Source organism: Dendrobates tinctorius, unplaced genomic scaffold (assembly GCF_039654945.1).
Source record: "Dendrobates tinctorius isolate UK_male_01 unplaced genomic scaffold, ASM3965494v1 ptg000060l, whole genome shotgun sequence".
Taxonomy (NCBI): domain Eukaryota; kingdom Metazoa; phylum Chordata; class Amphibia; order Anura; family Dendrobatidae; genus Dendrobates; species Dendrobates tinctorius.
The window spans coordinates 73,136,558-73,152,701 of NW_027361728.1; the positions used below are offsets into that span (position 1 = coordinate 73,136,558).

General features: G+C 44.7%; 1 protein-coding gene across 1 annotated transcript in view; it reads right to left on the reverse strand.

The window, feature by feature from the left end:
• Positions 1-16,144, reverse strand: part of AADAC (arylacetamide deacetylase) — a 62,828-nt gene that overhangs the window by 22,554 nt on the left and 24,130 nt on the right. The window contains exon 2 of the mRNA XM_073579050.1: positions 3,800-4,022. Coding sequence (XP_073435151.1) covers positions 3,800-4,022 — 223 coding nt within the window. The remainder of the gene's footprint in view (positions 1-3,799; positions 4,023-16,144) is intronic.

Consider the following 16,144-nt stretch of genomic DNA (forward strand, 5'->3'; position numbering starts at 1 on the left):
GTTACAGCTTCACCTGTGGGGAGCTACACCATCTATGCTGCAACATACCATCAGCCCCAGAGGATCTGCATGCAGCATTGGCTTAACATCTTGTTTGCCAAACACCACAGGTGGCGTCACGAACTATTGCATTCCATTAACTACAAACCACCATTGATTTGGGCGCCCAGGGCCACGGACTGGGTCACCGCTGCTGTGACACATCCCCAGTACAGAGTACCCCACAGCCCTGGGAGGGCGACCCAATAACAATTAGGAATGTTTTAATAAAGAGATGAAGGATTTGAATAAAGATGAAAATTTGAATGAAGATTGAAAATGCAGGTGACGAACCAGGCATCAGCAGTTGTCACCTAGGGTTTAGAAGTCTAGAAGTAATAGAAAATGTGTTAATGATAATACTTGAACCGATAGTGAGTTTACTGCCAATAGCACTTTGATTAGGTACTATATTTTGACATAGATAGTTAAATTGCTTGCAACGTTTTAGAGTGAGTGCCTCCCACATTGGGAAGTTTAGATAAGAATTGTTTATCAGCATTCAAAAATTTTTTTGTATGTTCCTTTGTTTGTCTAACTTTGTTTCACTTGCAGCCCGCGGACGTGCTGTGTTTAACGGGGGGGGGGGGGGGGTGTATGTGGCTCCCCTGAGGGTTCAGTCGCCACAGAGGTACTGCACCTCCTCCTGAGGTGTGGTACCCCACCATCCAGGTAAGGTGGAGACACCTGACCACACTCCAACACCTGCATCTCACACAACATAGTAGTGTAGCAAAGCACCCTTTGGTGGCTCCCTGCTTGGAACACGAAGCATGCTGGGAGGCGGGTGGAGTTAGTTGGCACCAAAAGAGCGGGAAGAGTTTAGGATTTAGTCAGTCTGACAGAGTCAGTGGAAGAGTGAAGATCCCCTGTGTGGGATGGATGAAAGAAGTGCTGCAGCCGACCTCAGTGACCTGGGTCCACTGGCACAGGAAAGAGACATTGATGGAAAGCCTGACTCTCTCCATAAGAATGAAGGATTAGTATGGAATGTGAGGAGAGGATGACTAAGCATTAGGGTTAGAGCAGAACCCTTCCCAAGTTCACAGCGCAAGGCCAGAGTCTGGTCCCCGAGGTTGTATGGATACTAATGGTCCTGCAGCAGACACCGGAGAAATAGAAGTTGTCACCACTTTATTCCCACACAAGACTTGGAGGCACAACAGCAACAAGTGAGCTGGGACTTGGCAGCAAGGAGTCCCCGAAGCAGGCTACAGCTGTCTGCCATACAAGTAGAGTTCATAGGAACATCTGAGAGGAGGAACTCCAGTGTAACTCAGTACTTCACGATAGGCGCAAAAGAGACGTTCAGAAAAGGCACATATGTTGGCAGAGTGTTGGAAGGGAGTACTTCATCTTGCCTGGATGTTGACTGAGCCCCTGGCCTGAAGGACACGGTCCCGAGGCAGGCACCTGTGTGCCCAACAGACTGAGTAAAGCTTTGGAGCTACATGCCCTGGTGTCCTCTGCTTATTACTGCGCCAACCCACTCAGCACTGCTACATCTCGGTGCCAGACACTACACTCTCTTCCTTAACACCCATCTTCTTCATCTACTCTGCCCTGGGACTACACCATCATTGCTGCACCACACCACCCAGAGGATCTGTCTGGAGCGTCGGCTTAACATCTTCATTGCCAAACACGAAAGGTGGCGTCACGAATCACTCAAATTTTATTCCATCACTTAATCCCTTTTACATGGGCACCCAGGGCCATGGACTGGGTCACCACTGCTGTGACATTCCCCTCTGAGAGACCGGCCCGGTACAGAGTACCCCACAGCCCTGGGAGGGCGACCCATTCCCCAACTAAGGTCCTCAAAAGCCACCATCAGTTTTCAGGATTTCCTTAATATTGTACAGGTGAAAGAATCATCACCTGTGCAATACTAAGAAAATCCTGAAAACATGATCTATTGGTGGCACTTGAGGACTGGAGTTGGGGGAACACTGCATTAGAGTATCCAGGTGTTCATGTGATGGTTCTGTGGCTCTGGAATTTGAACCCATGATCACACTCTATTAAAGGGAAGGTGCCGCAATTTGATATAATGTGAAAAAAAAAAAAAAGTGTAGTAACAAAACATGTTTCAGCAAGTGTTGTACTAACTAGGACTTATGGTTTGTTTGTAATAATGTTTTAATGTAGCCACTGAGCGCTGCCATCTTGATTTGCAGATCTGTGGAGGACTCCTGCAGTCTGCAAATATGGCCGTCCCTGGACATGTGGTCGGCTCCCGACCCTTGTCTATCTCTAAGGCTATGTGCACACGCTGCGGATTCACCCGCGGGATTTGTATCTGCGGATCCGCAGGTAAATTGACCTGCGGTTTGACACCTGGACAATGGAATAGGTGGCAAACCGCAGCGGAATCCGCAGAAAGAATTGATATGTCACACCCATGTCAGCAGACTCAGCCCATATTTACTGCAGGGCAGTTATGTAGCTAGTTGTACACTAGGTTTTGTATCAAATTTCAGTAGCTGCTCCCCCTAGTGTTAAGTGGAAATGCCAAACTTTAACATTATTTTTCATACTTTACTAAATTATAAACAAATGATAATATTTAATAAAATATAAACATTAGTTCTTTACATTTTTTTCAATTACTGAATTTTTTGTTATGGCACCTTCCCTTTAACAACATCAGAAAGGAGTTTGTATGTTCTCCCCATTTTTGCGGCTATTTAGTCAGGGTCCTTCAGTTTCCTCGTATACGCTAAAGACATACTAATTGTAACACCCAATGGGACAGTGATGGCAAAGTCTGTAAAGTGCTGCAGAATATGATGGTAAAATAATGGGACCGAGTTCAGGAACTTGCAGTGTCAGCATATGAACCATGCCATTAGCCCATTAATTTGTCAGGCAGCTGTGAAGTGGTTTGGCTTCCTACTGCAATATTACACTAGAAAGCCAACATGCTGAAATAGAACTTTGGTAGAGTTTGAAATATTCACACAGCATTTGGTGTTATGAGGAGATTAAACATCTGGTGGCTGATGCTACGTATAACTTGGTGCAAGGCAACCATTGTTTGCTTTCATTCCATTATTTTTATGCTGAGATTATAATTTGTTGGAGCTATGGAAAGTGCGGTAGAAATTGCTAATTGGTCCCATCGGGTACCTCTGCCCAGAAGGCTTCCTAACTTTAGAAGTTTGCATCATGTGACTCCAAGTTTTACCTGGAGATATCCTTGTGTTTGGACTACTATGCTGCTAACATTCAGTTTTCTCCCCGCAGGCATTTCTGACTGCTAGATCGTTTGTATGATATTACATTTAGAACTATGAATTCTTTTCACTTTATATTGTCACTTTGAGTCCACATCTACCATTATGACAATATCCTTAGTAAAATGATCGTGACAACCACTGACAGTACCTGCCCCTTTACAGGGAAGTCTGTTGTCCTGCTGTTCATTATTTTATTTGAAAAAAAAAAAAAAAAAAAAAAAACCCACACACCTTCTGCATGCTGCACATTTTTTCCCCCCAACCAAATGTAATAAAATCTGTAGACAAGGCTCGTCCAAACCAGATGTTATCAGAAGGTTACATATGCATGAGGAGTTTTGATAAATTTAATGGGAGACTGGGGTCTTTTTTTTTTTTTACAAATATACAGTAGTTGTCAAAACACAAGTGCCCTGTTTGTGTTTATTAAAACAGCAATCAGTTAAGAGTCAGTTTTCTTCTATGAAAATGATATATATTGACATATCAGGAAATTTACTGTGTAAAATGTTACTTACTTCCACTTCCCAAGCACCATCCACCACCATGAATGTAGATGATCGCTCTTCTCCGTGTGTTAGATTTGCTTTTAGGTATATACAACCGAACTGGAACATCGCTAAACACAGTGTCTGTGACAATAACGTGGTCATCAGATGTGGGCTCTGTGTGTTCAGCATAGGTTAAAAGCATCATAACCTCCATGAAATGCTTCACCCCGAACAGCTCTGCCAAGGTACTCTGTGATTGAGATATAAATGTTCATATATAAGATAGATGTGAATTAAAAAAAAAAAAAACCACACCATCACAAGAGGAACTGTAACCATTGCAGGAGATGCGTGACACAGCAGCTGAAATGTATTTGGACTCCTACGCTATAGCGCTCAATTCCCCATTAAAGATTTTTCCTGGAGTTAATAGGATATTTGGCTTCATTCTAGATAGAGGTAAGAAAAATTTAAAAGAATTTTGTCCCCAACTTTTGTAGTTTGCTTCTGAAGCTGGTTCATACAGGGTAATCTCAAAATCCCACCAAGGACCCCATCTGCAAGGTGTTTGTATGTTCTCCGTGAGCTCATTTATCACTTGTCCTGTACATCTGACTGTTTAAGATGTTTTACATAACCCTACATTTTTTTAAAAAGGAACCCGTCACGATGAAAACGCAGTCCGATCTGCAGGCACCATGTTATAAAAGCAAGGGGAGCTCAGTAGATTCATATATAATTTGTGAGAAAATATTCAGTATAACCCATGTTTTAATACTCTTCTCTTTCTGAGATTTTAGATCCACTGGGGGCACTTGCTGCCATCTCTCTATGAACACATACAAAGAAAGCCATCACTGATTGGACCAAGAATACCACAAAGTACAGAATTAAATGATTAAAAGACGCGTCCATATTAAACATTTTCTCACTAAACCATTTATAGTTCAGCCGTTCCTGCTCTATAGCATAGTGCCCAGAGACTGGACTGTATTTTCATGGTATCAGGTTCTCTTTAACAGCATTAGTTTCAAAAGTTTATGTATATTTTACTTGTGTATTTTTTTATTTTGTACCATCCATTTTTTAATGTCTACTGGAAAAACACTTAAAGATGCACTCCCATCAAAGTTTGTTTTATCATCTTCATATATTGCAGTCATGTATTAAGGCACTGATGCGCCCCAGAAGCCGTGGAATACTCGGTACCGAGCCCATTAACTCCAGTGGGAAGTGTCACAGTGGCAGTGACCCGGTCCATGGCCTCAGGCGGTCATGTAAAAGGGGGGGGGGGGGGACGAGTATTGATTAGGGAATAAGTTTATGTAGTGATTCGTGACACCAGTTGGAGCGTTCGACTGTAGTATAGCCAGCACCGCAGATGATCCCTGGGGGAGTAGATGTGATGGTAGTGCAGATGTTAAACCCTCTCCAACCAGGGCTGAGGTCCAGATTCTGGACCGTGAAGGCGGCGGGTTCTACCGCTGAAACGCGTAGCCCTATCTGCACGACTTTTCTGCGTTATTGCTGTTTTGAACTGCTTGGACCATTGTATTTTAATGGATTTATGAATAAAAAGAAAAATTTTTTTAACAGCATCCTGGATTGCTCACGTTATTGCTGGACTTTGCTTTGTGTATGTATGTATGTATGTATGTATGTATGTATGTATGTATGTATGTATGTATGTATGTATGTATGTATGTATGTATGTATGTATGTATGTATGTATGTATGTATGTATATACACACACACACACACACACACATACAGACATTCATACATAACATACATACTACATTCATACAACATGTATACTACATACAGAATTCATACAACATGTACATACAAGATTCAAAGATTGTATACTATATACTTCATTCATACTATATATACAAAATTCATACAACATACTACATATATACAACATATATACTACATTCATACAACATACATACTACATACAATACATATAATACAGTGCATACTCCCCATCACTTGTCACTTTGATCCCCGAAGCCAGTGTCATCTGTGGAAAAATATGAAAAACAATATACTCCCTGATCCGCAGAAATCCACGCGTGTCCCACGCCGATCTTCCGTGGAGAACAGCAGCATCAGCTGATGCGACCGCTCTCTACGGGGCTCCAGGAATCCAGTGACGGGAGGTAGGTATCCTTCCACATTGTAGTCCTCCGCCACTGTAAGAAAATCGTCCCTGGTCTCACTTTACGTCAAAAGCTGCGTGGGAACTTTCTCACACAGCAATGCCAAAAGTGAGACTAGGGTTTTTTTTTTTTTTTTTTTTTTTTTTTTAACAGTGGCGGAGGACTACAAAGCCCCTAGTCTCACTTTTGGCTTTGCCGTGTGAGAAAGTTCCCACGCAGCTTTTGCCATAAAGTGAGACCAGGGACTATTTTCTTACAGTGGCGGAGGAATACAGTGCAGAAGGATACCTACCTCTCGTCATTGTATTCCTGGAGCCCCGTAGAGAGCGGTCACATCAGCTGATGCTGCTGTTCTCCACGGGAGATCGGCGTGGGACACGTGTGGATTTCTGCGGATCAGGGAGTATATTGTTTGTTATTTTCATATTTTTCCACAGATGACACTGGCTTCGGGGATCAAAGTGACAAGTATTGGTGAGCATGTACTCTATGTTGTATGTACGTATTTTATGTAGTATGTATGAATGTTGTATATATATATATTTTTTTTTACATTCAACACATTAGCCGGATGATGGGACTACTACTGTCCCATCATTGGCTAATGTGTCAATCACTGTCATTGTAGCAGGCATCGCCCGATGGGACTTGTAGCCCCATCGAACGATGCCTGCACACAAACACACACACAAAGACCCCCCAGCAGGCCCGCACAAACCCCAGGCAGCCGGCACAAGCCCCCGGCAGGCCCCTACAGACCCCCGGCAGCCGGCACAAGCCCCCGGCAGGACCATACAGATCCCCGGCTGTCAGCACAGACCGCGCATCATGATGACATTATTTCAGCAGCCAATCACAGCCACAACAGTGGCTCATTGCATTACGGGGACTTCCGATTCCGGTATCCGATATTGAAAAAATATTGGTACTCTATCGGAATTCTGATACAGCGAATATCGGCTGATACCCGATATTTGCAGTATCGGAATGCTCAACACTAACTATTGCTCATTTGCCACACAGTGAATTCTATTTTTCCAGTAGGTCTATGTTATCATGTGATTAAACAGACTAGCTGAATCCTTCTAACCTCGATGTAGAAAAGCCGCCGGATTACTTACCGGTAATGCTCTTTTAATGAGTCCACGACAGCACCCACTTGGAGAGAGGGCTCCGCCCACAGGAACAGGAAGCCTACAGAGACAAAAGATGGCGGTCCGCCTTTCCTCCTCAGTTGGATTTCTGAGTACCCAGAGGACCGCCAATTATTAGGCCATTATTCAATATTTTAAATTCATCAATTTTACATCTAAGAAGGTGTATATACATTAGGTTATCTTCAGGGAGGGTAGCGAGTGGGTGCTGTCGTGGACTCATTAAAAGAGCATTACCGGTAAGTAATCCGGCTTTTTACTCTTCGCCACGACAGCACCCACTTGGAGAGACTTTCAGAGACCTTCACCTGGGAGGGACCACCATGCCGAGGACCGCTCTACCAAAGGCTAGGTCAGATGAGCATGATAAATCAAGCCTATAGTGGTTATAAAAAGGTAGAGGGCATTGACCAAGTTGCAGCCTTACATATATACTCGATTGCAACGTCTCCCCTCTGCCCATGAGTAAGCCATAGCTCTGGTGCAGTGTGCCCTGATACTCCGTGAGCAATGAAGATCCTCCGGAGGGTATGCCAGACCGATCGAGTCTCTGATCCACCAAGACAGGGTACCCCATGTGACCTCGTATCCTTTCTTTTGGCCCTGGAAGGAAATAAATAGAGCCCTACTCTTCCTCCAGCTGCTAGACCTCTCGATGTATTGTAATGCTGCTCTTCTAACATCTAGTGTATTTAATTTTTCTTCCTCTGGAGTAGAAGGGTTGCTAAAAAATGAAGGGAGGTGGGTCTCTTGCGACCTATGAAACTTTCCTGCTACTTTTGGTAGGTATGAGGGGTCTGGTTTTAATATTAGCTGATCCTGGAATGTAAACAGGAAAGGGGGTTCTATTGAGAGTGCTTGTATGTCGCTAACTCTTCTGGCTGAAAAGCAACTAGTAGTACTGTCTTGAGAGCTAGGTGCTTAAGTGATAGGTGCTTAAGGGATATTGAGTCTAACGGTTCAAAGGGGGAACATGTTAGGGCCTCTAGTACCAAATTCAAGTCCCAAGGAGGAACTCTGGGTATGTATACCGGTTCGCTCCGCTCACAGGTCGAGATGAACCTGGCTATCCATCTATTGCCTGCCACGTCATAACTATAGAGGGCCCCTAGAGCAGACACCTGGACTTTGTGTGTTAACAGATAGTCCTAAATCTTTCCCTTTTTGTAGAAACTCTAGGATCAATGTTATCGGGATTTCTCTAGAGTCGGTAGCTGTGTGAAACTCTGGGAACTTCCTCCATACTCGTGTAAAATTTTTGTAGTAGCCAATTTTCGACTGCACGAGTGTATTGGCTAATCCTTCTGTGAATCCTCTTGCTCTCATCATTTCCCTTTCAAGTTCCAAGCCGTCAAGTGGAGATTGTCCACTTGATGGAAGAAAGGCCCCCGAGAGGGGAGCTTGAGAGTTGAAGGAAGCACCCAAGGGTCTGTCATTGACATTGCTTGCAGGCATGAAAACCATGGCCTCCTGGGCCAGAATGGCGCTATTAAGATTTGTGCCTTCTTCGCCCTGATCTTCCTGATGACCTGCGGTAGTAGTATGATTGGGGGAAATGCATATGCTAGTTTGAATTGCCATGGGGCTTGGAGGGCATCCAGAATTTCTGGACAGTCTGTCACGTTCAAAGAGGGGAATCTTTGCACCTGCCTGTTCTCCCTGGTGGTGAAGAGATCTATTTGGGGAAGACCCCATAGTGACACAATGCGTGTGACTATTTGCCAGCTCAGGCACCACTCTCCTTGCCATAGTGTATGGCGGCTTAGAAAATCTGCTTCCGAATTGTCTCTTCCTCTTATGTGGAGGGCCGAGAGAGACAAAAATTGTTTTTCGGCTAAGGACAAGATCTTTCTTGCGGAAGACATTAAGGCGACTGATCGAGTCCCGCCTTGCCTGTTCAGATATGCGACCACTGTGGTGTGGTCTGACAGGATTCTCACATTTTCTCCTTGTAACTGCGGAACAAAATGTTATAATGCATGACTAACTGCATTTAGCTCTTTCAAGTTTGAAGAATCCTGATACTCTTATATCCCACAGGCCTTGGGAGAAGGTGCCTCCCATATGAGCTCCCCATCCTGTGGGGCTGGTGTCGGTAGTAATTATACGGGAAGGCGTTATCACCCATGGTACTCCTCCCGATAGATTATCATCCTCTAGCCACCACGCTAGGGGGGAGGTTAGGACCGTCTGGGATAAAGTAATTTTCTTTGTCAAATTCCTTCGGTCATGGGTTTCCCCAAGAGAATTTGATTTTGTAGCTCCCTTGTGTGAAACTGGGCCCACTGAACTGCCGGGATGCAGGTAGTAAGGGACCCCAGGAGAGACATTGCATCTCTCAAGGACATGCACAGCCTGTCGATTGCCAACCCGACCTTCATTTTGATCGCTGCAATCTTTACCTGTGGCAGTAGGCATTTTTGGTTTATGGAGTCTAGTTGGAGACCCAGGAAGGACTGGACAGATTGGGGCTCGATTCTGGATTTCTTGAAGTTTATTATCCAACCTAGAGCCTGTAGAGACAAGATTGCATCAGCAACTCTTCTATTACATTGTCGAGTTGAGTTCCCCATTATTAAAAAGTCATCCAGATAGGGTATTATCAGTGTGTCCTTCTGGCGTAAGAAGGCCATCACTTCCAGCATCACCTTTGTAAAGACTTGTGGTGCGATGGAAAGGCTGAATGGCATGGCTGTGAACTGGAGATGCTGTATGGTGACATTGAGGGAGACCGCCACTGAGGTATTTCTGATATCTGTAATGGATGGGAAGATAAGCATCTTTCAGATCCAAGTCTGCCATTATACAATTGGGGAAGAGGAGCTTAATTGCAGATCCAATAGATTACATTTTAAATTTATGATTTATTATAAATGAATTTAGCTTCCTCAGGTTGATTATAGTCCTGAATGAGCCATCTGGTTTAGGCACCAGGAAAAGAGGGGAGTAAAAATCCTCTCCCTTCCTGTCCTTTAGGCACATGGACCAATACTTTTTTGTCCAGCAGACTCAGAATCTCAGTTTCTAGGGCCCGCTGTTGGACTGTCGAGCTGAGAGATGTTATGATCACTGAGTTACGGGGAACATGGTGGAACTATTTTTAACCCTTCTCTAACAATGCCCAGAACCCAAGGGCTGACTGACTTTTTCCCATTCCTGAAGAAAAAGTTTTAGTCTTCCTCCTACTGGAGGGACTGGCTCCTTAGCTCCTGTCCCTGCGGGAGGATCCTCTAAACATGGCACCTTTGCCCTTTTCTTCCTTTGTGGCCCAGCAATTTTGATTTTCCGCTGGTCTTGCTCTGCCAAATGGTCATCTCCTAAACGCCCTCCTATAAAATGGGAGAGAGGGGTTAGGGAACCCTTCCCCCCCCCCCCCCCCCTTTGCCTTGGTAAGGATTACATCTAAGGTTTTTCCTAACAAAAACTCACCCTCGCAAGGAATGGCACAAAGCTTTGCCTTGGATTGGGTGTCACCTCTCCAGTTTAAGCCACAGGCTACATCTGTCGTTATTAAGTAAGCCTGCTGTTCTGGCTGCCATACGTAATGAATCAGCAGAAGCATCCGCTAAATGCGCAGCCGCGCCACAGATCAACGGGATAGCAGCTCGTAGTTTGTCTCTGGAGATTTTTTGGTCCATTTGCTGGTCTAGTTGATCAATCCAGACCAGCATAGAACGAGCTGTGCAAGTTCTAGCTATTGCCGGTTTAAACGTCCCGGTAGCTGCCTCCCATGCCCTTTTTAGTGAGGCATCAGCTTTTCGGTCAAGTGGGTCTTTTAGAACCCCTGCGTCCTCCACTGATAAGGCCGATTGTTTTGAGGTGGAGGCGACCGCCGTGTCTACTTTTGGAACTTTAGACCATGTTGACAACTCCTCGTCGCTGAAGGGGTACCTTCTTTTTGAGGTTGAGGGGAGATAACCTCTCTGGTCCTGCTTGTCCCATTCCTTCTTAACCAGAGCTTTTATAGCTGGTATAACCGTAAAAGCTCTCCTCTTCCCATCTGTTAATCCTGCAAACATAATTTCTTGTGTTATTTGCGGCTCCCTTGTCTCTGTGCACCCCATGGTGTTCCTCACGGATTTAACCAAGTCGTCCATATCTGAGGAAGATGATGTGGATGCATTGGAACTATCAGAGACTATTGCTTCGTCCTCGGAGTCTAAGCTAACCGCAGTTGGTTTGTTAGTCTTAGCACTTGTGGGTATGCTGCTAGGCTGGGTTAGGGCCTGTAATTCTTCCCTTATTATAGCCCTTATGTCTGTGGCTGATGTTGATGCCTGTTTTGCTGTTTCATTAATGCATTTTTTGCATAGACTTTTTGTGTAAGAGTCCGGCAGGGGACGTGTACAAAGGGCACATTCTCTATTTTTTGATTTCTCCTTTTTCTTAGCCTGAGGTGGACGTAGCGAAGGAGAGAGGGAGAGCAGGAGAAAGAGAAAAGGTATTTATCAGCTTGATAGACAGAGTCGTCCACTCACCCAGAGAAGCTGTAGGTACCAGATCAGGAGGCTGAGAAGGAGACTTGTTGGCGTGGCTTCTATCTGAGGAACCTCGGCGCGAGTGATCCTTGGCTGCCGCTGTATCACCTGCCTGGGGATGTGTGTCTTGTCCTGGGGAAGACATGCTTGCATGCAAAAAACATAATCCCGAGGTCTTTTGTAAGCCCCTTCATTATGCCGGTACCTCCCCCTCCAGGTGTGCCCGCTTATCTTAGGCGCGGCTAATTAGTATGCGTCCAGCCTGGAATACAGCCGCCGGCCCACTGTGTAAATTAAATAGTCTCTTTTTTTTTCCCCCTCCTTTCTTTAGGAGGGGGCGGGGAGCGCTCCTACATGCCGCGCGTGGTCTCGCGGTACTTCCCCCGAAGCCGCGCGTGCACCCGGTGCTGAGGAGCCTCCGGTAACACGGAAGTTCCTCCTTAACATTTCCTGTCAGCGCTGCATGTGCGTCTCCTCCTGGACACTGAAGCCTTTTAGGAACGCCGGAGGCTATCACCATCTCCTTCGGTTCCACGCTCCCACACAGACCAGGATGGTTCTTCCCCAAATCCCGGTGGCGTGTAGCTCTGCAGGGGAACCCCAGTCGGCCTCACCCGGATCTGGCGTTGCTGCCCACGCTGCTGCGGCATCAGTCGAGGAGGGAGCCGGATCACAGCACTCCCCCGTCGATGCTTCCGGACCAGAACCCCTGCCATTCCCGCAGACACTGCACAGGCGGTTCCTTGGCCCAGGTATGTTGTAGGAGAATCCTGCTGTTTCCCATAGGAACAGGAAACCAACTGAGGAGAGGCGGACCGCCCTCTTTTGTCTCTGTAGGTTTCCTGTTCCTGTGGGCAGATCCCTCTCTCCAAGTGGGTGCTGTCATGGCGAAGAGTAAAACAGGAAGTCTTTTCCCTTTACAAGCTATCCCCCCCTTCAACTCCTGACCCAGCTGCTCTACTCCACTGCCTCCACCGCCAGGGATTTTGCAGTAATGCAATATTGTAGTTCTAGGGATGACTCCTGCAGAGAAGAGACTTCCTGATTCTACATAGATCTTAAGGCCCCTTTACATTTAGCAATGCACCAGCGATCCCGACAACGATACGACCCGGTCAGGGTCGCTGGTGCATCGCTAAATAATCGCTAGTGAGCTGTCACACAGGCAGATCTCACAGTGATGTAGAGATGCAGCAGCGGTCGTTACTTACCTTTCAGACGCGGAGATCCTGATATCCTCCCGCCCGCGTCCACACGTCGCTCATTGGCGCCAGCAGGAAGCGCCCGACAAGAAATGGAGCTGCGCAATTAGCGACAGACAGCGGGGGAGCCGGTCGGAGGTAAGTATCACACATAGTGATAACGCTGCTGCGTCACAAAAATCGGTAACGCTTTAGCGATATCGCTATGTGTAAAGGCCCATTTAGAAGGATACACAGTGCCCTATATTAAGATTACTGCAACATATTAACCCTTTAACCCCTTCACTCCCGGAGCTTTTTTTTTCCCTTCGATTTTTCGCTCCCCTTCTTTCCAGAGCCATAACTTTATTTTTCCGTCAATATGGCCATGTGAGGGCTTATTTTTTCCGGGACGAGTTGTACTTTTAAACGACACCATTGGTTTTACCATGACGTGTACTCGAGAACAGAAAAAAAATTCCAAGTGCTGTTAAATTGCAAAAATAGTGCAATCCCACACTAGTTTTTTTTTTTTTTTTACTAGGTTCACTAGTTGCTAAATGTAACCTGCCATTATGATTCTCCAGGTCATTACAAGTTCATAGACACCAAATATATCTATGCTCTCTTTTATCTAAATGGTGAAAAAAAATTCCAAAGTTTGGAAAAAAAAAAACAAACAAAAAAAAACGTTTAGCGATCGGGTTAATGAGAAATTTAGATAGATAGACACACATACATAGATAGACACACATACATAGATAGACACACATACATAGATAGACACACATACATAGATAGACACACATACATAGATAGACACACATACATAGATAGACACACATACATAGATAGACACACATACATAGATAGACACACATACATAGATAGACACACATACATAGATAGACACACATACATAGATAGACACACATACATAGATAGACACACATACATAGATAGACACACATACATAGATAGACACACATACATAGATAGACACACATACATAGATAGACACACATACATAGATAGACACACATACATAGATAGACACACATACATAGATAGACACACATACATAGATAGACACACATACATAGATAGACACACATACATAGATAGACACACATACATAGATAGACACACATACATAGATAGACACACATACATAGATAGACACACATACATAGATAGACACACATACATAGATAGACACACATACATAGATAGACACACATACATAGATAGACACACATACATAGATAGACACACATACATAGATAGACACACATACATAGATAGACACACATACATAGATAGACACACATACATAGATAGACACACATACATAGATAGACACACATACATAGATAGACACACATACATAGATAGACACACATACATAGATAGACACACATACATAGATAGACACACATACATAGATAGACACACATACGGCGATTCTGATCACAGCGATACCCAATATGTGTATGTGGGATTTTTTTATTGTTTTATTTTGATTGGGGCGAATTTTTAAAATTTTGGCATGCTTCAATAGCCTCCATTGGAGGCTAGAAGCTTACACAACTCGATCGGCTCTGCTATATATGGGCGATGAGCCAATCGCCCATATGTAGCAGATTTACTGCTGGGATTTCAGCGCCGACCACCGGTTGGCACTGAAAGCCATCTGCCTGGAACAACCATAGAGGTCTCTATGAGACATCTGGTTGTCCAGGCAACATGACACCGACCCCCGATCACATGACGGGGGGGGTCAGCAATGAGCTCATTTCCGGCCTGGCGGACAGAAATGCTATCTAAATGCCCGCTGTCAGCTTTGACAGCAGGATTTAACTAGTTAATAGGCGCGGGCGGACGGCGATTCCGCTCGCGCCTATTGCGGGCACATGTCAGCTGTTCATAACAGCTGACATGTTGCGGCTTTGAGGTGGGCTCACCGCCAGAGCCCACCCCAAAGCGGGGGATCTTACGATGACGCACTATTCCGTCATCGGTAAGGAAGGGGTTAACGATAGATATTTTAGTTTTTTTCTCCCTTTCTTCCCAGAGCCATAACCCTATTTTTGGTCAAGTTGGCCTTGTGAGTGCTTGTTTTTTTTGCAGAACAAGTTGCAATGCCACAGTTTTAAGGTCTTTACCATGATCACTAAATGCTAAAACTGACCTGCCATTATGATTCTCCAGGTCATTACGAGTTCATAGATACCAGACATGTCTAGCTTCTTTATTCAAAAAGGCGCACCATTTTCTGAGACCTGTAGCATCTCAATTTCTCATTTGGGGCTGGGTGAAAGCTTATTTTTCATGCGCCAAGCTGCTATTTTTATTGATAACGTTTTGATGTAGATACAATAACGGGCGATCAAAAGATTTTTATTGCAACGTAGAGATGACCAAACAAACGTAATTCTGGCGTTTCGAGCTTGCTACGCTGCTTACGGATCGGGTTAATACTTTTATATTAATATTGTGTGATTCTGAGTGCAGTGATACCAAATGTGTATGTTTGATTTTTATTGTTATACTAGCTGAAGAACCTGGCGTTGCCTGGGCATAGTAGCCAACTGTGGTTAGTTATAACAAATTATAATGATTATATTGCACATAAAAACCGTGCATCTAATCCTATTCTATGTGATACTGAGCTCCCACTGCAGTCTGTGTCAGAGGGTGGTCTGTGTTGGCACGGTAATAAATTGTGTTATTTCCAGCTTTACAGAAGGACGAAACCACCACAGAAATAAGAATAGGTCTCAGTTACCACAACTGTCTACAAAGCAAACTGTTGCTGATAGCAACCAAATCACAGCTCATTTTTCATCTTTTAAACAGCGTGGCGCATTTTGAGTGGCGACTTTTGTGTTTCGACTTATGTGGCGAGGTTGGTGTATGTGTGGCGAAATGTGTGCTGAGGGTGGTATGTGTGTTGAAGCACGTGGTAGTGTGGCGCATTTTGTGTGTTCATATCCCCGTGTGTGGCGAGTATCCCATGTCAGGGCCCCACTTTAGCAACTGTACGGTGTATATACTCTTTGGCGCCATCGCTCATTCTTTAAGTCCCCCTTGTTCACATCTGGCAGCTGTCAATTTGCCTCCAACACTTCTCCCTTCACTCCCCCCCAATTATGTAGATAGGAGCAAAATTGTTTGGTGAATTGAAACGTGCAGGGTTAAAATTTCACCTCACAACATAGCCTATGACGCTCTCGGGGTCCAGACGTGTGACTGTGCCAAATTATGGCTGTAGCTGCGACGGTGCAGATGCCAATCCCAGACACACACATTGAGCTTTATATAATAGATTTTGGATGGGGGGTGATTTAACTTTAATTTTTTAAAAAGATTTTAAACTTTGAATAGAAG